Consider the following 23495-nt stretch of genomic DNA (forward strand, 5'->3'; position numbering starts at 1 on the left):
TTAAAATGCAAAAAAAATGTTTATGCATTCTGAAAACGCAGGTGTATTGACCATGACATTAAATTTCAAGTCCCAGCTTTTTATATTTAAACAGGCTCACTGTGATTATTGAAACCTCTCATCCATCCTCCAAACCACTCCACTCTCTGCCTGTCTGAGGCTGACCTATTTCATTTTGGAGGGTCTGCGTTTGGAAAATGCAGTCTTTTGAAAATGTGTGTGTGGAGGGGTCTGGACCTGACGGAGCGATGCAGGGCTGCTGGGACGGTAAAGAGGTTTCACGACGATGGCTGCCCCCTCCGTCTCTGACCTTTAGCAAGAGAAGCCTCCTCCTTTTTGTTCTTGTTTTTTTTTCTCTTTAGTCTTGATGGTCCCTGTTGGACCAATTAGTCTGGGTCAGAGAGGAAGCCAGGTAGCCAAAGTTTTTAATTTTTTTAATTTAATTTTTTTATTTGGACTGACATGATTCGCTGTATCCATCCATGTAAGCCCCTCCTTTCTCCCTTTTATGTTTTGTCTTCTGTTACCTTGAGCAACCCGTTTTTATGCTGTTTTGAAATGGGTTGTTTTATATGTCTTGAATTTGCTGAAAACAGAGCCCAAGTGAGAGCAGAGGGTAACACTGTTGTGCTCTCTGGTCTTGTGTCAATCACTTTTCATAAACCAGTCACAGCTAGGAAATGTTTACCAGAGCAGAGAGCTGTGAGTGCCAATGTTAGTGTTGCTGCCTGCTCCCCTGAGGCAATGCGTGTCATCATAGCCAAGCGTCGAAGCGGGGTCTTTGGATTTGTGCCCATCCCCAGTAAACATTATGCACAGGAGATGGGGGAGTGAGCCCTCCACTCCCCAGAATGTCAGCCAGCATGAGGAGGTGGACAGAGCGTATGCCTCACTGGGGCTAAAGCCATGACAATGTTTTCTCTCTTCCTCAGCCCTCACCATTGCTGGAGTGGTGTTCATTTTGATGTCAGACAATCTACCTACAATAAACTCACACCTCACATTATGTCCATCTTATTCTAATGAATGTGGGGGAGAGAAATGATTTCTCTGGAACACTGGGGAATCCTGTCTTTAATGAGGGAATAGGAGACCAAAGTTGTCTTCCTCTTTTGTGTGGGACTAGGCCATTGAAACTGGAATTTCATACCAGTAGCATATGCAGACCTTGGACTGGGGGTTCCCCACTGACTTCTGGGGGCAACCCAGTGCTTTGATTTAGCTATCAGACTAACCAGACACTTGTTGCAGGATCGTCCATATTTCCTACTTTGTTGGCTTTTCATGCTTCGGCTGTACTTTCCCCACACACATATTTTAAAAAGCTCTGTGGCGGAAATGAATGGCTCCTGTTTTAAATCCACCTGTCAGACATAAAGCATTCAAATATTTTCTCCTTTTTTGGTTCAATAAATACAGCCACTAGTTAACAACAGACACTAGTTAATAACTGATCAATCACATTTATTTTTATAGCACTTTTTAGATAGACAAATGCTTCACAACAAAAACAGTACGAAACAATATAAACAATATGAGCTAACACCAATCCATAGACCCCCAAAAAATAAGCCAAGGAAAAAACTCCCCAGACTGGAGAAAATATAGGACACAATGGCAAGGAAAAACTCCCTGGGAGGAAGAAACCTTGAGAGGAGACCGACTCCAGGGGGACCATCCTCTTCTGGCTGATCAGGTGCTGAATCTAGTTTTGAGGCGCTCACACCTGTTCGGACAGATAAGCACAGAGGACAACACAGGATTAGAGGCTATTCAGTAGGAGAGAATCAGCGTTACACATTGCTTCAAGAAGATCAAGATGGCGGTGCGCATGCATCGCGACGCTCGGTGTCTCTCCAGAGTTTGCGAATTAGTGGAATTTGCTTGTTTATTTCAAGCATTCTCGCTAAAAACAGTTTAGCGTACATATCGTACAGCCGACGAGAACTTTTGGACATCGGTTCCTGCATTCCAGACATCTTTATCAACGTAATACCTGAGATTGCCAAAACAGCGGGACCAGCTAACTCCGCTACACCGACCGGAAGCAACCCCAGACCGGCTCGGAAACGTAAACACAGGCGTTGTAGCCGAGGTGGGCTGAGAGCTAGGCTCAAGCTAACTCCACATCGACTCTCACTACCAAGCCTTTTCCTCGCCAATGTTTGTTCCCTGCCGAAAAAGATGGATGGATACCTGGCTCAACAGCCAAGGTACCCGACAACGCTATCGAGCTAGTATGGTAAATTTAAAGACATATAAGGGTTGTAATCCCACACCTAGGGGAAAAGGTCACAAGAAAACAGATGGTTTTAAGAATATTTGAAGAGTGCAATTAAGGAGGGGTGAGGTTAAACCAAGGGCTGACCAGAGGGTATGAATACAATGAAGTACAATGGTTCAAAGCTGCAGAAACAGGATAGATGAGTAATAAACACAGTTGTAAACAGCCAGGACAAAAGGATTTAGAAAACCGCCTAGGTCAATTGATCTCTCAGTAGACTGACTGACGCCAAGCCAGGTAGGAGTATCTTCCTGGATGACGAAATGTAGTTCTTGAATGTTATTGGTGTATGTAGACAGGAATTAGAAGTTTGTTGAATGAAGGGCGTTGACCTGTGTGATGTTTATAAAAAGACAGGTAACGGAAGTGGAAAGGGGTTCAACTTTGCAAATCTGAAACGGCTTCTTTCTCTGTGAATAAAGTCTCTGTATGAATCAACAGCTCTGGTTAACGGTATTTTATTTCAAAGTACCATTACTTAAATTCTACTACACTAGCAGGGCGCTACGTCCTCCGAGCAGACAGAACAGCGGGTGACTCCGGTAAGACCAGAGGTGGAGGTTTGTGCATTTATGTGAACAAGACGTGGCGCACAGACACTACCATCACCGAGAGTCACTGCTCAGCTAACCTAGAGTTTCTCATGGTTAAGTGTAGACCTTTCTATCTGCCCAGAGAGTTCACATCCACTGTTATCACGGCAGCCTATATTCCCCCGGATGCTAATGCTAAGATTGCCATGAAAGAACTGCATACTGCCATTAGCAAACAAAAGACTCTGCATCCCGAGGCAGCCTTCATTGTCGCGGGTGACTTCAACCACTCCAATTTAAAGACTGTACTGCCCAAAATCCACCAAAATGTCTCATGCCCCACCAGAGGAGACAGGACATTGGACCATGTATATACCAGCGTGGCTGATGCTTACAAAGCCGTTCCTCTCCCCCACCTAGGACAATCTGATCACCTCTCATTGTTCCTACTGCCCAAGTACTCAGCACTCATCAAACGGGTGAAACCTACAGTGAGGACAATCAAGGTCTGGCCAGAGGGAGCTGACTCGGCGCTCCAGCAGCGTTTTGAAAACACTGACTGGGGTATGTTTGCCACACAGGCCACCCATGACTCCCACACGGAAATTCATTCGTATGCCGCCTCCGTTCTGGACTACATCAATTCCAACATCAACAGTGTCACCACCCTCAAACGGATTACCACTTTCCCGAATCAGAAGCCATGGATGAACAGTGAGGTCCGACTCCTGCTGAAGGCACGCGACATTGCCTTCAGATCAGGTGATGCTCAGGCCTATAGCTCATCCAGGGCTAACCTGCACGCCTCCTTGCCTGATGAGCTGAAACATATGGCTGCTTTGACAGGGACAACAACGAGGTGGCCTTCAAGGCTGTGCTCCCTGCAGATCACCAGCCCCTCACACTCCCTCCCACCGACGTGTGTGCGGCACTGAGCAGGACTAATGCACGTAAGGCTGCTGGTCCTGATGGCATCCCCGGACGCGTCCTCAGGGCCTGTGCTGTGCAGCTGACTGAGGTTTAGACTGACATATTCAACCTGTCCCTAGCCCAAGCAGCTGTCCCTGCGTGCTTCAAAACCACCTCCATCGTGCCGGTGCCAAAACACTCCACTGCAACGAGCCTTAATGACTTCCGCCCAGTTGCACTCATGCCCATCGTCATGAAGTGCTTCGAGAGGCTGGTCCGAGCTCAACTCAAGAACTGTTTACCACCCACACTGGACCCCTTCCAGTACAGAGGATGCCATCTCAACGGCACTTCACTCCGCCCTGTCCCACCTTGACAATAGCAACACCTATGTGAGAATGCTGTTCATTGACTTCAGTTCAGCTTTCAACACCATCATCCCCTCCAAACTGATCACCAAACTCAGTGAACTGGGCATCAATACCTCCCTCTGCAACTAGATTCTGGACTTCCTAACCAACAGGCCGCAGTCTGTTAGGCTACATAACCACACCTCCTCAACCCTCACCCTGAACACCGGCGTTCCACAAGGCTGTGTGCTGAGCCCCCTCCTTTACTCCCTCTTCACCTACGACTGCACACCTGTACATGGCTCAAACACCATTGTTAAGTTTGCAGACGACACAACGGTGATTGGTCTCATCAGCAACAACGATGAGTCGGCCTACAGGGAGGAGGTCCAGCACCTAACAGTGTGGTGCACCGACAACAACCTGGCTCTCAACACCAGGAAGACTAAAGAGCTCATTGTGGACTTCAGGAAGTCAAAAGCTGGCACACACACCCCCATCCTCATCAACGGGACTGAGGTGAAGCGAGTCACCAGCTTCAAGTTTCTGGGTGTCCACATCTCTGAGGATCTCTCCTGGACCCTCAACACCTCTACCCTGATAAAGAAGGCTCACCAGCGTCTCTTCTTCCTGAGGAGACTAAAGAAGGTCCATCTGTCTCCTCAGATCCTGGTGAACTTCTACCGCTGCACCATCGAGAGCATCCTCACCAACTGTGTCACAGTATGGTATGGCAACTGCTCTGCCTCTGACCGGAAAGCACTGCAGAGGGTGGTGAAAACTGCCCAACGCATCACCGGTTCCTCACTCCCCTCCATTGAGGCTGTCCAGGGCAAGCGATGCTTGCGTAAGGCACGCAGCATCGTCAAAGACATTTCTCACCCCAACCACAGGCTGTTCACCCCACTCCCCTCCGGGAGGCGCTACAGGTCTCTCCGCACCCGAACCAGCAGGTTCAGAGGAAGCTTCATCTCTGCGGCTGTCACCCTACTGAACTCCAACTCTGCACCAAGGTGACAACCTACCAACCCCCCCCCCCCCCCCCGGACAATTGTACTGCTCTTACCCTACGGTATTCCAAAAACTGTACATACTGTATCCTCACTTGTACACACTGCTCTTTCACTACTGCTCTTCTGTACATATCTGTCTATACTGTTCATAATGCACATATCCTTATTTTTTTTTAATTCTACTGTTAATACACTGCACATATCTGTACATACTGTATATATCTGTTTATACTGTTCATACTGCATTCCATATTTATTCTGCTTATTTACTCTAATGTTACTGTTAATGCCTATACAGCTCATATGCTGCTTACACTGTTCGTACTGCATTCCATTTATTCTGCTTATAATGTTACTGCTAATACATGTACTGCTTACACTGCACTACTTATACTTATGCTCATATACGGCACTACCTGTATATACTGTTCACACTGCACTTTTCTGCTTTTTTGCACTTCTGGTTAGACGCTAACTGCATTTCGTTGTCTCTGTACTTGTACTCTGCACAATGACAATAAAGTTGAATCTAATCTAATCTAAAGCAGGTGGCCTGATGCCCCCGGCACATCAAAAGGACACGCTGTCACGGGACATCAGGGGGGTAGAGGGGGCAGCAGTATGAGCCCGAGATGCCCAGAGCCTGCACGGTACTGGGCCGTACACCTGTACTGAGAGGGCCTACAGCAAAGGCCCCAGCCAACCCAAGCCTGCACACTGCAAGAGCCACAGAACGGGAAGAAGGACCCTAGATCGGCCCAAGCAGCAGATGCTGCCCCCCCCCCCCCCCCCAACCTGTACCAACTCGGTAGAGGGCCCAACACCAAACACCAAGGCCAAACCAGCCTCGACCCGTCCACTGGCACAGGGCACCCCCAGACGATGACTGCAGCCAGACCCGGATAATGTCCGGGGCAACCACCACCGCTCCCAATCTGTGTAGCCCATGCCACACGCCTGCATGGGGACAGAGCCCCAACCCGCCAGTGCCTGCTCACCCTGAGGGATGAAGAGAGGAATCGCCCCCCAATAGCTAACACCAGCCACTAGACCAATGCCAACCCTGTGGCATTCCTGCATCGGGTGGGGAGGTGCAGCTGCCCAGGCCGGCCCAGCCCCCACACCACCAGAAGGCGCCCCAGTAACCACCCAGCAAGCCAGCCCCCAGACAGATACAGCAAGGATGGTTTATTGCTGGGCTAAGACCAGTCATAACACTGACTAAAGAGATGACTCTTGAGCCTAGACTTGAAAATTGAGACTGAATCTGACTCCCTAACATGAATTTGAAGATTATTCCAAAAATGGGGTGCTCTGCCCCCTGCCGTTGTCTTAGATATTCTGGGAATGGCTAATCTCCCTGTATCTTGTGACCGAAGCACACATGAAGGTTTATACGGCTGAAGGAGGTCGGCATGATACGAGGGAGCGAGCTTTATAGCCTAATAATAGAATTTTAAAGTCTGCTCGTGCTTTAATCGGAAGCCAGTGCAAAGACGCAAGTACTGGACAAATTTGATCTTTTTTTTTGGTTCTAGTGAGGATTCTCGCAGCTGTATTTTATACGAGTTCGAGATTTTTCAGCGAGTTTTGGCAGCCAGATAATTGCGCATTGCAGTAATCGAGTACAGTACGAACGCGTGAATCAACTTTTCTGCATCACTAAATGATCGAAAATGTCGAGTCTTAGATATATTATGGAGATGAAAGAACGCTATTCTCAAGATGGTTTTGATATGTGTATCAAATGAAAGATCAGGGTCAATAGTAATGGCAAGGTTTTTTTTACTGCCTGCTTAGGAGTGATTGTGCAGCAGTTGAGACTGAGCGTCACATCGGATAGTAGGTTTCTCTGTTTCTTGGAGCCAAGGATGAGCATCTCTGTCTTGTCCGAGTTGAAGAGTAGGAAGTTGCCTGCCATCCACTTTTTTTATGTCTGAAATACAAGCTTCTAAACCATCCAGCCGTGGTACTTCTCGTTGTTTTTTTTAAATATAAAATTGAGTGTCATCTGCATAACAGTGAGAATGTACACCATGCTTACGAATAATATTACCTAGGAGTAGCATATACACAGAACAGTAAAGGGCCGAATACTGAGCTTTGTGGCACACCAAACTGGACCTTAGAGGGAGCTCAGGTTTTCTCATCTAGTAGAACACATTTTTATCATTCTTTTTTTTCTATGTACATCATGAAAGGGGTAGAGGTTGGTTACTATCGTAATGTAAAATCAAGGATGGTTTGAACACCTTGTTCCAGGGGTTTAGTTTGTTTTGTTTTTTGGACTCTTGATTTTATTCTCAAACATTTGACAGAGAAAGAAAAAACAAGTGAAAGGCCTGAAATGTGGACAGTTTTCACTGTGTGGTAAGCGTGCCTGTGTTTGACTGCTGCCCTCTGTTTCCACAGGTAATCCTGGTGCAGGTAAACCCAGGTGAGGCCTTCACTATTCGACGAGAGGATGGTCAGTATCAGTGCATCACAGGTAAGAAACCCTAACTACTGTCTGCCTTTTGTTTCCCACATGGTTTGAGGAAATACAGTGCCTTCAGTAAGTATTCACTTTTTCCACTAATATATATATTTTTTTTAACTGATCTACACTAAATACCCTATAATGTCGAAGTGAAAATTATGTTTTACAATTTAATTTTTACTAATGAATTTAAAATGAAAAGCTGAAATGTCTTGAGTCAAGTATTTACCCCTTTTGCTACGACCACTCTTAAAATTAGCTCAAATGGAAAACATTTCTATATACACTGCTCAAAAAAATTAAGGTAACACTTTAGGGACACATCAGATGAATGAATTATTCAAGTTGAACATCTTTACTGATGTACATTGTATAATTTGTTGAGAACAAAATGACGTAACAACGGTCAATGGAAACCAAAATCATCAACCCATTGAGGGCTGGATTCAAAATCACACCGAAAATCAAAGTAAAAAATTCAAATCACAGGCTGATCCAACTTGTGTGAATTTTATCACGGCAACTCATGATGTGATTCAGTAGTGTGTATGGCCCCCGCGTGCCTGTACGCACTCCCGACAACGTCTGGGCATGCTCCTGATGAGTCGGCGGATGGTGTTCTGGGGGATCTCCTCCCAGACCTGGATCAGTGAGCTCCTGGACAGTCTGTGGCTGTACTTGGTGGCGTTGGATGCACCGATACATAACGTCCCATAGGTGCTCAATTGGATTTAGGTCAGGGGAAAGAGAGGGCCATTCAATGGTATCAATGCCTTCTTCATCCAGGAACTGCCTACACACTCTGGCCACATGAGGCCGGGCATTGTCCTGCACTAGGAGGAACCCAGGGCCCACTGCACCAGCGTAAGGTCTGACAATGGGTCGGAGGATCTCATCCCGGTACCTAACAGCAGTCAGGGTACCGTTGGCTATGACATGGAGGTCTGTGCGACCCTCCAAGGATTTGCCTCCCCAGACCATCACTGACCCACCGCCAAACCGGTCATGCTGGATGATGTTACAGGCAGCATTAAGTTCACCACGGCGTCTCCAGACTCTTTCACGCCTGTCACGTGCTCAGTGTGAACCTGCTCTCAAGAGAACAGGACGCCAATGGTGGACCTGCCAATTCTGGTGTTCTCTCGCTGTTACGAACCCCCGCCAGATACTACGTCTAGGGATATAAAAGGGGGGGAGAAACGTAACATACTGTATCTGTGTATGCGGCTGAGACCCGCTGGTGCGGTGGTAGTGCAACACACACACACAACTACTGAATATAAAATGAAAATAAGACAGATTTTATTAGAAATATATACAACAAACAACCAGACAACACGGGGGAAACATAGAGAGGGAACTAAGGGGAGGACGCCGGACGGCGCCAAATAAATGAAAACAAAAATAACCCCAAAGCTAATTTCTAGTCCTATCTGTTCTAACTACGAAAAATCGGCTAACTAACTAACTAAATCTTGCCCGCCTACCCTAGACCCAAAATACAAGAGGTGGCGCCCGCCTGGGGAAACTAACCTAATGTATATAACAAAACCAACCTGCGTGATGGAAGTGTAAGCCCATGGGCATCTTACCTGCCTAACTCGCCCTCCCCTGGGGCTAACTACAGGTGTGGCAGCGGACACAATGGTAGGACAGACACTAACAGAACAGTCGGATACGAGGATTACAATTGACAGATGAAAAACCGCTACGATGCTACCACACCCCTCTCTCTTCCTGAAGAGTGCGCGGGACTTTTAAACAGAGACGGACGATGGTCTGATACGTGGATGGAGGCCGCCAGGTGAACCCATTGGTCGAAGGGCAACAGGGGGAGTGACAGGGGGATGAACCAATACCTGGGAGAGAGACAGAAGGAAAAACAAACAGACAAACGAACCACACGCACACAAATGTGGGGGACGTAACACTCGCGAATGCCAATCGAGCTGCACGGTGCTGGGCAGTGAGCACAGGTCCCACTAGAGGACGTCGGGCCCTCATGCCACCCTCATGGAGTCTGTTTCTGACAGTTTGGTCAGACACATGCACACCAGTAGCTTGCTGGAGGTCATTTTGTAGGGCTCTGGCAGTGTTTCTCCTGTTGCTTCTCGCACAAAGGAGCAGATACCGGTCCCCTTCTACGACCCTGTCCAGCTCTCCTCGTGTAATGGCCGGTCTCCTGGTATCTCCTCCATGCTCTTGAGACTGTGCTGGGAGACACAGCAAACCTTCTTGCGACCGCACGTATGGATGTGCCGTCCTGGAGGAGCTGGACTACCTGTGCAACCTGAGTGGGCTGCAGGTACCGCCTCATGCTACCAGTAGTGACAAGGACACTAGCAGAACACAAAACTAGAGAAGAATCAGTCAGGAAGGATAAGGAGAGAGCAATTGTCTGTGGCCACTACATGCAAAACCATTACCTTTTTGGGGGTTGTCTTGCTTTTGCCTCTCCAGTGCACCTGTTGTCACTTTCATTTGCACCAAAGCAGGTGAAATTGATTCACAATCACTTGTGCTTCCAAAATGGGCAGATTGATATCCCTGAAGTTTAACTGACTTGGTGTTACACTGTGACGATTAAGTGTTCCCTTAATTTTTTTGAGCAGTGTATTTTAAAGTCAGGTTGTAACACAACTAAATCCAGGGGGTGAATACTTACCGAAGGCACTATTCAGTACACTCACCGAGCACTTGATTAGGACCACCTGTACACCTTCTCATAGTGGAGGTGATGTAATGGTGTGGGGAATGTTTTCTTGGCACACTTTGGGCCTGTTAATACCGATCAATCATCGCTTGAATGCCACAGCCTATTTGAGTATTGTTGCTGACCATGTGCTTCCCTTTGTGGCCACAATTTACCCATCTTCTAATGGCTACTTCCAGCATGATAATGCACCATGTCACACAGCAAAAGTCTTCTCAAACTGGTTTAATGAAAAATGACAATGAGTTCAGTGTTTTTCAGTGGCCTTCCCTGTCACCGGATCTGAATCCAATAGAACACCTTTGGGATGTGGTAGAACGGGAGATTCTCAGCTTGAAAGTGCAGGAAAATCTGCAGGAATTGCGTGATGCGGTCATGTCATCATGGACCAGAATCTCAAAGGAATGTTTCCAACATCTTGTGGAATCAATTCCACGAAGAATTGAGGCTGTTTTGAGAGCAAAGGGAGGCCCGACCCAGTATTAGTATAGTGTTCCTAATAAAATGTTCAGTGAGTGTATGTCACAGTGGCATTTTTGTTTCCACCCCTCTACCTTGTCTACAGACACAGCTGATTTGAATTCCATTTCAGTCAATGACTTTGCTGTCTGAATTAGCCATGTACTGATACACGAATCATACAGGGCTCCAGAATGCACGACCATTTGGCATTTTGCATTTTGTGACCATATGACTTTGCTGTGCGAGTAAAAAAAAAAACACTTTTTAGAATGCAGCATGTTTGAAATTCATTCAGTCCTCTTCTTGTCATTTTGTTCTAATAGCAACCTAATAGCCTATGAGTGATGCTACGCGTACAATGATACGTTCAACTATTCCAAAACATTGTTGCGCATTTCTCTTGACAAGTCTTGTTTAGAATTGCCGCTATTCCAAAATAATTCTTTGGTAGTTTTCGCCTGCTAAAGTGAACGCTATAGGCCTAGATGAATGAAAACAACAACTATTATCTGCCGATAAATTATTTGCTACGTTGATGTTGGGAAAGTTAGGCTTTCTGCCTCGAACTGAGCAGTGTCAAAGCGAAACGCATCTGTCCACTCTTTTGAAAACTAAAATGATATGGCCTAAATTAGGATACTAAATACATATTTAAAGATGGTTATGATTGTGAATGGCAGTGCTTATTTTATTCTCCATCCCCCGCCAGAGTGGCAGGTGATCGCTGCAAGATTTACCCACCACAAGGAAAATGTGGGCCTTCCTGCGTAGCAGTTGGTATTAATTTCGGACCCTGCAAGTTGTGTGGCAGTTTAAGGATATTGTGTCTCGGATGCACATGTATACAGAGCGGAGGCTTTCACCAAAGCACCACAATGTCCAGTATGAAAATACATTTAGCTTTTCTCATGAGATCTCATGATCTACGATGCCTTATGTGTATAGACAGTCCTTAACTCTATCTAAGGAGCGTTGTTTAAAACCCTGATTTAACATTTTCTCTCCATTCGATATCCGTATGACTTGTCTTGGCCTTTACTGTCAGTGTTATGCATGTTGTCTGGGGGAGTGCCTTCTCCCGCATGCAATTGCGATGTCATGATCAAACAATGTTTTTTTTTGTATTATCAAAGAATGTGCATTTGAAAATAGTAATGCAATTGTAATGTCGAGGACTTTTTCTCACACAGCACAAGTTGTCTCTGAATTTGTTGGGTAGTTGTCTTTTTTTTTTAAATCATGTGCTGGTTGCCACCAGGGGAAAAGCTTAGTCTTGAGCCCTGTCATAACGTAAAATCAAGGATTGCTGCCATTTCAGTGTGTTGGTAGTGCAGCCACAACAGAGACAGTTTGAGTTAGATATGTTACACATGGTTATTTGTCCTGCTGGCAATCATTTCCTTTTGCTCTATTGTTTGTGATGGCAAAAACACACAGGTCTAGTAAAAGAGCTGGTGTAGTGGGAGTGTTGGGACAGTCATTGTAAATGATTGATGCATTGCAGGTTCATGGGAGTATTGATTTTGAGAATAATTGGCTTTGTTTGTGGTATTTGATGCATTATTCACAGATCTGAATATATTTATGTGGGGTGGTTTACCAGTACTTTCTTTAGCTGTTTGGTTATCCATCTTTGTGACCACATGTAGCCTAGTAGAAATTATTGTAGGCTATCTCATTGTTTTGAGAGACATAAGCATTCCTTTATGCTAATTAGTCTTTGGTATTGGCCATGGTCTGTGACCTTTTCAGACTGGCAGTGGGTGTGGTGTTGATGTAGTGTGTCAATGTAATGATGATTTTCGGATGTTGAAGAATGCAGTCACCGGTGATGTAAATAAAGTGGATACTCCGTAAAAAGTTGGATCAGGATAGTTTAATTCAGATCGACCTGGGCTCACAATGGAAGATACATGGTCAATGCATAGTTCCACAAGAGAGCACCCAACTTGGGGTTTCCCTCATATTTATACAGGGAGACAAACAAGTCTCAGGAAGCCTTCCCCATATCATATGTGGCATGGCGCCAGCAAGTCTGGAGGTAGAGGGGCCCAGGCTATGTTCCACATCTGGTTATCATTACAACAGAGTCTTATGTAGTTTGTACCCCAGCTAAAATTCATCATAACAGTCAGGGTGGGTCAATGTTGTGACAGACCTGGGGTTATGGACTCAGATATCCTCCACTCATTATAACACTCCAGAAACACAGACGTTGCTGGATGCTCCAGACAGGAACCCATGGAAAGGTTCATTAAAGCTTGGCACAGTCCTTCTATCATAGTAGAAACAAAGATCTCGGTGGAGCATCACATCCACTGCTGCTAACTCCTGTCACCGGCTGCACTCGTCTTAGTGACGTGAATGGAGCGATGACTCTGCGCTCGTGTCTGTGTGTGTGTGTGCGCTAATTAAAATGCCCATTTAGCATCTCCCTGCCATGAGGGGTGCTCTGTGTGCCAGGAATGAAGTGATAATGTCTGCTCGGCTACCCTGGCCACACTCTCAACCCGCCCCTCAAACCCACTACCACACCCTCATCCTCCAGCACCCCAGGGTTCTCCCCAGGATTTTTTTAACAGTGTGGTACTGGATTGTATCATCAAACGCTTGTCTTTATTCATGTCAAAATGTGCAAAAAATACAGCTAAATTCGCTGAGGAACATCTTAACGCTTTCGCTTTTGTTTTTAACAACAATGTCGTTGGCAATCAAAGACAGTAACTATCATTACTAAATATATAGTTTAATTTGCCTTGAAATGTTTACATAGTGGCACAGCCAAGTTCACAGCATGGCGCAGCACCACTCTTACGTTCTTTGTGGAGAACCCTGCACTCTGTTCCTGCGTTGGCCCTCCTTGGCACCTTGAAGAGTGGACATGGACGTGGTGAGGCCAGAAGCATTCAGGGTGAGTGATGCAGCGACTCCACATCGAGGACCATTGGTTTGATTAGATCCACTTCTTTATCTGACTCATTCCGCCGGTGATTCACGTCGCTTTGGATGATTCAGTCTCCGTTTAATGGCAGAGAGTACCCTCGAATTGCAGGCAGGTGTTCCACAGGGCTTTTTGAATCTGATGGTGATGGGCTTTCTCTGACAAAGCCAAGACAGCGCATTGACAAAAAGCTGAAGAGGGGACTGTGTGCACCTGGCTTGGATGAGCGTTAGCACCCCTACTGCCAAAGCCTTATGCCTCTGTTCTCTGAGACAATCAGTGTCCTGTCCACCCACCCTGTTTGCTCACATGCCCCCTATCAGCCAAGCCATAGTTTTGAAACACATCGTCCTTGTGGCAGCCATTTTTATCCATTTTCCATTCAAGAGACTTAAGCCTGTCATGTGGCTGTGATGAGCAACAGCATGGCCTTTTGGGCCCTTGAACATCTGACACTGTGGGGTCAGAGGTCACTCTGCTGTCGATAAGGCCAGAGAATCTCTCTCACCATTAACCCACAGAGAGGCCTGCTCAACTAGAACCACAGCATGTAGAAGCAGCATAGAGACGAGAGCAGACTGCCTCAGAAGCAGACAATTTTCTTATAAAAAAGTAAAGCGCTTTGAAATAAAAAATAAATTAAAACAATTAACATACAGTGGGGGAAATAATTATTTGATCCCCTGCTGATTGTGTTAGTTTGCCCGATTACAAAGAAATGAGTGGTCTATAATTTTTATGGTACTTTTATTTTAACAAATAGACACAGAATATTAAAAAAAAAGTCCAGAAAAACATATTATATAAAGTTATAAATTAATTTGCATTTGATCAAAGGAAATAAGTATTTGATCCCCAAGCAAAACATGACTTAGTACTTGGTGGAGAAACCCTTGTTGGCAAGCACAGAAGTCAGACGTTTCTTGTAGTTGGTCACCAGGTTTGCACACATCTCAGGAGGGATTTTGGTCCACTCCTCTTTACAGATCCTCTCCAAATCCTGAAGGTTTCAAGGCTTTTGCTTGGCAACTCGAAGCTTCAGCTCCCTCCACAAATTTTCAGGTCTGGAGACTAGCTAGGCCACTCCATGACCTTAGTGTGCTTCTTCTTGATCCACTCCTTTGTTGCCTTGGCTGTATGTTTTGGGTCATTGTCATGCAGGAAGACCCATCCACGACCCATCCTCAGTGCTCTGGCTGAGGGAAGGAGGTTCTCGTCCAAGATCTTACGGTACATGGCCCCGTCCATTGGCCCCTCAATGCAGTGAAGTCGTCCTGTACCCTTAGCAGAGAAACAACCCCAAAGCATAATGTTTCCACCTCCGTGTTTGACGGTGGGGATGGTGTTCTTGGGATTGTAGCATTCAGCATTTCTCTCCCTCCAAACACGAAGAGTCGAATTCATGCCAAAGAGTTCAATTTTGGTCTCATCTGACCACATCACCTTCTCCCAAGCCTTCTCTGAATCATTTAGGTGTTCATTGGCAAACTTCAGATGGGCCTGTACATGTGCCTTCTTGAGCAGGGGGACCTTGCGGGCACTGCAGGATTTCAATCCGTTACGGTGTAGTGTGTTACCAATGGTTTTCTTGGTGACTGTGGTCCCAGCTGCCTTAATATCATTACCAAGCTCCTCCCGTGTAGTTCTGGGCTGATCCCTCACCCTTCTCATGATCATCCTTACCCCACGAGGCGAGATCTTGCATGGAGCTCCAGGCCGAGGGCGATTGATGGTTATTTTGTATTTCTTCCATTTTCTAATAATTGTACCAACAGTTGTCTCCTTCTCACCAAGCTTCTTGCTGATGGTCTTGTAGCCCATTCCAGCCTTGTGCAGGTCTACAACTCTTACCCTGATGTCCTTTGAATGTTCTTTGGTCTTTTTTCGTTCTCTCCACCCCTCACCCTTCTCCCTCTGTCTCTTCCTCTCCCTTTTGGTATCTCTCTCTCTACTATTTATCCTTTTCTATCTCTCCCTCCCCCACACCCTTCTTTTTTCCTGGTCCTCCTCTCCCCACCTTCTCTGACACAACTGTGTACACAAAGCATTGTCACTGCAGACAGTAGCGTATGGATCTCTGTGACTCATCAGATCTGTTGCAGCCAAATGGAGTCAATGGAGAAAGGCAGTGTGCCTTTTGAACTCCCACACAAGACGATATTGTAATCTGAAATCAATGGGTCTAACTCTGGTCAGCAGGTAGTGCTCTCCCACACTCCTTGTTTTCTGATGATCCTTCTATAACCTTTCTTCTAAGGTTGGAAAACTCATTGCACTTCAATTATACTGGTTCTCCTTAAATGGGCCTCAAATGTCTAATATTTCTCCCTCTATATGTCAAGTAAGTAAGTAGCCAAAGGCTTGTCTACCTAAATATACCTAGGCCTACTCATATTGAGTTTTGAACACCCCTTTATTTATGTATGTTTTGCATCTGAATTATTTTGTCAAAAGGAATTTTGCTTTAATGTGTGATTTGCCTTTCGATGGCAGTTCACAAATGTCATTTGAACAAAGCTCTCTTTGCAGAGACTTCTGTGTAAGGAGCATTATGATCGTTTTTTCCTGCACTCGTGGATTTCTGGGTGGACTAACCCAGAAGTGTCCCTGCTTCATGTGACCCAGCACTCTCTCTTCATACAAAACGGATGTGGAGTGATGACTGCCAAGTAAACATCACGACTATTCCTGGATTTTAAATTGCTCCCTTTTGTAGCAGCGTGTCAGATGTTTACATATCATATTTTTACACGTTCACACGTTTGCTGTGATAGAGCCGTGTGTTTACCCACCTGTTGCCAACACTGCCCCGAGAGGTAGAGCCTGGAGGCCTTACCATTGAGGAGGGGGGGAGGGTTGGGTTGGGCACGGTAATACAGTATCCCGCGGGATTTGAAAATGTCCACTGTGTGCTTTTCAATACTGTCATAACATTTCTGCTCCATTATCAATCAAACTGCCAAATTTTTAAGAATTAAGGAGAGCCTGCAGATTTGGACGAGGTTATTTGCAAGATTTGCATGAAAAAGATGACAACCAGAGATGGTAGCACTAATGAGAACTAATCTACACTCTCACCTCAAACTGAAACACCCATTAACAGCTGCACGGATGGGATGTCTGTCTGTATCAAGTGCTGCTGTCGGATTCGCTGACAACGGATCTGTGGTCGTCAGATAACATGACGCCATACATGTCGTTAATTGTCCACTTTGTCACACCCGACTGGAAACTACAGTCAAAATGCCTACAGACTAGAGGCAACGTACAGAGCAGCCCTCGGAGTCTGCTGTGCCTTTACCGCCGCCTTCTGTCACAGCTGGCCCTGAAAGAGAGAGCTCAAAAAGAAGCAATTAGAATTAGGACTCCTCGAGCATAACGGTAACGGTAAATCAATATTTTATAGACAAATTATAGCCTATAGGCTATATGACACAGGACATGAGACAAGTTATATTATTACGAATGCAACGTGTGATGCTTCTAATTAAGTCACACAACTGGTCAGTTTAGTTTGTCACGCTGTGATCAGGATGTAAAGTTTAAATTATTGTTTAGGCTAAACAAGCCCCCTGCAACATTATTTTGCGGTAATACCGCGAAATAATGAGGACGGGGTAAAGGTATCAAAAAATGAATTCCGCTCAACCCTAGGGGAGGGGATAAAACTAACAGCCAGTCTGTATGTGGACCTCTAGGCCTACTCGTCTTCATGGTCTAGTCTATACATTTACAAGGACAACTCATTGTCTTGGAGACAATCAGGAGGTCAGTGTGTTGATTTCTCAAACTCCCTAGTGCTGGAGGACTTAAGCCCTGGTGTTCATCTCACAGGTTGTTGAGGAATGTGAAAAAGAAAGTGCCACCTGAGCCGTTCAAGGACTTATGGTGAGCTGTCACTTCTGAGCCGCTGCATTGGCCTCCACAGCCACACAGGAACTTTGTTGTTTCTCAGCACTTTTCTAAAGTGGTTGATTGTGTTTGCCAAGATTTTAATGGAAGTTTCTGTAGCAGTTTTTCTTCTTTAGGTATTTTAAATGCAACCATTTTAGAAGGCAACACTGCAGTCTGTACAAGGATACTCTCCAGTAATGACATGAACTGCAGAGAAAGTGCCTTCATTCAAGTCAGGGGTTTGTGTTGTTTTGACCCATCACACTTTCACTCTTGTTAGAGGTTCAAATGGGGGCTCACTGGGAAGTATTTCACCTCTTTCTTATGTTTGATAGGTCCTGCTCAGGTTCCCATGATGTCCCCAAATGGTTCAGTGCCTCCAATCTATGTGCCTCCTGGATACGTTTCACAGGTATGCCCCCTGTGTCATGTGGTTATTCAAGATTTTTTTATTGCCACACAACCAAAATTGTGTACACTTTGAGCAAACGCTCACCATGTTCTGTTTCTTTGCATATCTTATCTTCACCTTTTCTTCTCTCAGATCATAGAGGAGAACGGAGTGCGGCGTGTTCTGGTCTTACCTCAGCAGCCGGAGTTCCACCCAGGGGGGCACTCCCCTCTCCACCACCCTCTGCCTCCCACCCATGCCCATATACCCGCCTTCATCCCCCATCCTGCCATGATGCCCCTTCCACCCCACCTCTACACAGGCATGGTAGGGGGCGTGGGCGACATGAGCTCTCAATACATCTCCCAATACCACCCAGCTAATATTTACTCAGAGCAGGGTGAGTTGGCACACCACAGTTTTTCTTTCTGATGTGAAAGGTTCCTCATCTCTGGACTTCAGCGTGTGGTCCTGAAGATGGCTGCTTCTCTGACATGCATATCTACTTGGTAGACAGGTCTGTTTGTACTCATGTCTGTGCCCATGTGTATGTAAGTGTTCTATGTGTTTGTTCTCCCAGTCTCTGCAGATTCTCACTCCCAACACGGACGCCCACCATTTGTTCACAGGGACGAAAGGGCTAGCAAAACATATGAGCGCCTGCAGAAGAAGCTCAAGGAGCGGCAGGGAGGAGGTGCAGGTGGAGGAGGAGGAAGGCAGATGAATGACAGCCCCCCTCCCTCACCACAGAATAGCCGGGGCACCCCTCCCGCGCTGGACATCCACAACGGTGTGGAAGGGAAAGGGCTGGAGCCAGAGCAGGGGCACCCCAGCACCACAGTGACTGGCACTAGCCAACAGAAGGGCAGGGGAAAAGACACTGAGTCAGGAGGTAGGGCCAGCAGGGGTGATATGGCTGACCCCGAGCTCTGTTCTCCCTTGTGGGTGTGCACGTGTGTTGACCAGGAATGCCTCTGTAATTCATAGGACACTTTTGTTTTCTGTTGATACTGCATGTATTATATTTCTGTTCATAATTCCTTTATTTATATCATGAATTTCTCTATGTACTCATCTCTTTCTCTCCCTGTAGAGCTCAATGCAGAAGCCTTGGCCCTCCAGGCACTTTTGGCTAACATCACTAAGCCAGTGGTAAGTGCTACAGCATATCCGCATGCATTGCCACCCCAAAACCCAATGGGAGGTACTGTACACAAATACAGGTACTGTGTGAATAGCTTTTAGTGCAAATGTCATGATTGTGACAGAACAGCATATTCAATGCCCCCCCCTGTAATTATTGGGGCAGTGAAGCCGTTTTTCTTCTTTTGGCTATGGATTTGAAATCAAACAATTACTATGAGGTTCTCTGCATTTATTTGAGGGTATTTGTGTACATATTGGTTTCACCATTTTGAAATGACAGTTTGTGTATGTAGTCCCCCTATTTCTTGGCACCAAAAGTATTGGGTTAATAATGTCTAAATTAAGCACTCATGTTTAGTATTTGGTCACACATCCTTTGCATGCAATGACTGCCTGAGGTCTATACTGTAGCCATCTTCAGTTGTTATAGGTATTTTTGCCTAAAATATTTTCAGGAAATGAAATGCATTTTCACTTGGATTTAAACGTGAAGATTGACTTGGCCAGTCAAGAACTTCCACTTTTTGGCCCTGACCTGAAAATACTCCCTAGTGGCAATATGTTTGGGATCATTGTCTTACTTAAGTGCTGTCCAAAGAATTTGGAGGCATTTGCTTGTACTCGAGCAGCCAAGATTTTTCGATACACTCCAGAATGAATTTTGCTGCAAGTTCTAGTGGCAGCCATACATGACACCCTCCTCCACCATGTTTCACAGATGAGGTGGTATGCTGTGGATCTTGGGCAGTTCCTTTTTTTTTCCAAACTTTCCTGCGATCCTTTTTGCAATCACTCTGATACATGGTAAGATGAATATTATCTGCCCAACCAACCTTTTTCCAGAACTCTGCAGGCTTTTTATTGTACCTTTTAGGAAACTGTAACCTGGCCATCCTGCTTTTGAGTTTAAAATGGTTTGCACCTTGCAGTGTAGCCTCTGTAGTTCGGTTGGTAAAGTCCTCTGCGGATGGTAGTCTCTGACACATTCCCGCCTACCTCCTAGAGAGTGTTCCTGATCTGTCGGACAGTTGATTATTATTATTATTGTGAGCATTTTTCTGTCATTCACTGTAAACGTTTTTCTTAGCCTACCAAACCGTTTCGATTGCAAAGCAAACCAGTCCTTTCATTCCTTTTAATTATGTTTCAAACTATTGATTTTGGTAACTCTTAAGGTTTTTAATACGCTTCTGATGGATCTTTTCAGATTTTTCAACCTCACAGTGGCTTCCTTGACTTTCAGTGACTCTTCTTTGGTCCTCATGTTGACGGACACCAATAGCAGACTTCAAACGCAAAGCCTAGAATCAAGAGTAGACATTGACAGCTCTCTTATGCCTGCACCGATGATGTGACAGAATACACCTGACTAATCAGCAACACCTGTCAAGCCAATTGTCCCAATACGTTTTGTGCCATGAAATAGGGGGGACTATAGATAGGAAGTGTTGTCTCTGTCATAAATGGTTAAACCAATATGGACACAAATACCCTCAAATAAAAATTGTGAAACTATACTAAAACTTTTGTTTAAAATCCAAACTTTATGCAAGGTTTAGCCAATCTATTCATAGCTCTATTTGATAGCTGCTGGATGGAAATCAGTTAAACTAGAAATATACACTCACCGGCCACTTTATTAGGAACACCTTGCTAGTACCGGGTTGGACCCCCTTTTGCCTTCAGAACTGCCTTAATTCTTTGTGGCATAGATTCAACAAGGTGCTGGAAACATTCCTCAGAGATGTTGGTCCATATTGACATGATAGCATCACGCAGTTGCTGCAGATTTGTCGGCTGCACATCCATGATGCAAATCTCCCGTTCCACCACATTTGTTCCACCACATCCCAAAGGTGCTCTATTGGATTGTGAGCTTGTGAGCTTTGTGACATGGCGCGTTATCCTGCTGGAAGTAGCCATCAGAAGATGGGTACACTATGGTCATAAAGGGATGGACATGGTCAGCAACAATACTCGTTTAAACGATGCTCAATTGGGGCCCAAAACGTGCCAAGAAAATATCATTACACCACCAGCAGGTCGTCTTGACCATGTCTACATGCCTAAATGCATTGTGTTGCTGCCATGTGATTGGCTGATTTTGATATTTGCCTTAACAAGCAGTTGAACAGGTGTACCTACTAAAGTGGCCGGTGAGTGTATATCATGAACATGAATATAGGGGGTTGACATTATTAAATATCAAAGCATTGAACCTCTCCTCACTAAAAGCTTCAATCATTCAAAAACTATACTTTCACCCAAACTGGTTCTCTAGCAGATTACTAAGAGAAGCTCCTCGATTTAAAAATGGCCATTTTCGAAACGTTGACAATGAAATCCTGTACAAAATCACCCTTCTTAAAACAAGCCATACAAAGCTGGTTACAATTTCAATTTAATCCTCAGATCAAATATTACAGCAAATAACCTGGTCTAACTCTAATATGTTTATGGGAAAAATGCTTCACAATGACGTGATGAAGGACGGAATTATGAGTCTAAAGATATACCAGTTTCATTTAAGGTCAAAAACACTGACCGAAGAGAGAGAACTTGATTCTACACTAGTTACCTGTGTTGTTAGTAATGGCTTTGTCAGTGGAGGTCCTCTGGATCTGTACCAGAATGTGGGTGATGGTGTCAGTGTGCTGTGTGACCATGTGGTTTATCCAGGAGACTGCTCCTCCACTACATGGATCTATTACAGAGCTGGATTCGAGAGAGGTATTCAAGAGGTCACTAGAGGGAAGATAATAGATGATGACTCGGACAAGGAAGAGAGACATGGTTGGGTCTGACTGCTCTCTGCATGTTAATGACGTCAGAGCTGTGGATGCTGGACGCAACATCTGTTAACAATACCTGGAGGATAAACCAAGACCTGCAGGACCATTAGTTTATCTGTCTCTTCTAACCATCTCCTTGTCCACTCCAGTGACAGAAATAAAGGCTGATTGAACTGTGCATTGCTCTCTGCTCTGTGCTCTCTGTTTTGGCCGCCTAAAATAGGAGGACTATGTCTAAAAAGTGTTGCAATGTCTTCATTGTGACATTTACAGAAATCCCCTTCAATAAAAGCTGAAAATCGCTACTTTAACCTCATAGTTATTGTTTGATTTCAAATACTAACATTTGGAGTAGAGTCAAATGAAGAAAAAATGCTTCACTGTCCCATCACACAGGGTACTGTATATAAGGTCAAGCAAATTACACTCACCGGCCACTTTATTAGGTACACCTGTTCAACTGCTCGGTAATGCAAATATCTAATCAGCCAATCACATGGCAGCAACTCAATGCATTTAGGCATGTAGACATGGTCAAGACGACCTGCTGAAGTTCAAACCGAGCATCAGAATGGGGAAGAAAGGGGATTTAAGTGACTTTGAACGTGCCATGGTTGTTGGTGTCAGACGGGCTGGTCTGAGTATTTCAGAAACTGCTGATCTACTGGGATTTTCACGCACAACCATCTCTAGGGTTTACAGAGAAGGGTCTGAAAAAGAGAAAATATCCAGTGAGCGGCAGTTCTCTGGGCGAAAATGCCTTGTTGATGCCAGAGGGCAGAGGAGAATGGCCAGACTGGTTCGAGATGATAGAAAGGCAACAGTAACTCAAATAACCACTCGTTACAACCAAGGTATGCAGAAGACCATCTCTGAACGCACAACACGTCGAACCTTGAAGCAGATGGGCTACAGCAGCAGAAGACCACACCGGGTGCCACTCCTGTCAGCTAAGAACAGGAAACTGAGGCTACAATTTGCACGGGCTCACCAAAATTGGACAATAGAAGATTGGAAAAACCTTGCCTGGTCTGATGAGTCTCGATTTCTGCTTCGATATTCAGATGGTAGGGTCAGAATTTGGCGTAAACAACATGAAAGCATGGATCCATCCTGCCTTGTATCATTGGTTCAGGCTGGTGGTGGTGGCGTAATGGTGTGGGGGATATTTTCTTGGCACACTTTTCTGCCCCTTAGTACCAATTGAACATCGTTTAAACGCCACAGCCTACCTGAGTATTTTTGCTGACCATGTCCATACCTTTATGACCACAGTGTACCCATCTTCTGATGGTGCGTTATCCTGCTGGAAGTAGCCATGTCAAAGCTCAAATCATCTAAAACTGGTTTCTTGAACATGACAATGAGTTCACTGTACTCCAATGGCCTCCACAGTCCCCAGATCTCAATCCAACAGAGCACCTTTGGGATGTGGTGGAACGGGAGATTCGCATCATGGATGCCGACAAATCTGCAGCAACTGTGTGATGCTATCATGTCAATATGGACCAAAATCTCTGAGGAATGTTTCCAGCACCTTGTTGAATGTATGGCACAAAGAATTAAGGCAGTTCTGAAGGCAAAAGAG

General features: G+C 45.3%; 1 protein-coding gene across 2 annotated transcripts in view; it reads left to right on the forward strand.

The window, feature by feature from the left end:
• The window catches only part of LOC310823863 (fibronectin type-III domain-containing protein 3A-like), a 90875-nt gene that overhangs the window by 27509 nt on the left and 39871 nt on the right, over nucleotides 1-23495 (forward strand). For both annotated transcript variants that reach the window (XM_083696746.1, XM_083696747.1), the window contains exons 3-7: nucleotides 7502-7577; nucleotides 17914-17990; nucleotides 18123-18369; nucleotides 18550-18861; nucleotides 19063-19121. In XM_083696746.1, coding sequence (XP_083552872.1) covers nucleotides 7502-7577; nucleotides 17914-17990; nucleotides 18123-18369; nucleotides 18550-18861; nucleotides 19063-19121 — 771 coding nt within the window. The remainder of the gene's footprint in view (nucleotides 1-7501; nucleotides 7578-17913; nucleotides 17991-18122; nucleotides 18370-18549; nucleotides 18862-19062; nucleotides 19122-23495) is intronic.

This window comes from Argentina silus, assembly GCF_951799395.1.
Source record: "Argentina silus genome assembly, chromosome: Y".
In the NCBI taxonomy this organism is placed as follows: domain Eukaryota; kingdom Metazoa; phylum Chordata; class Actinopteri; order Argentiniformes; family Argentinidae; genus Argentina; species Argentina silus.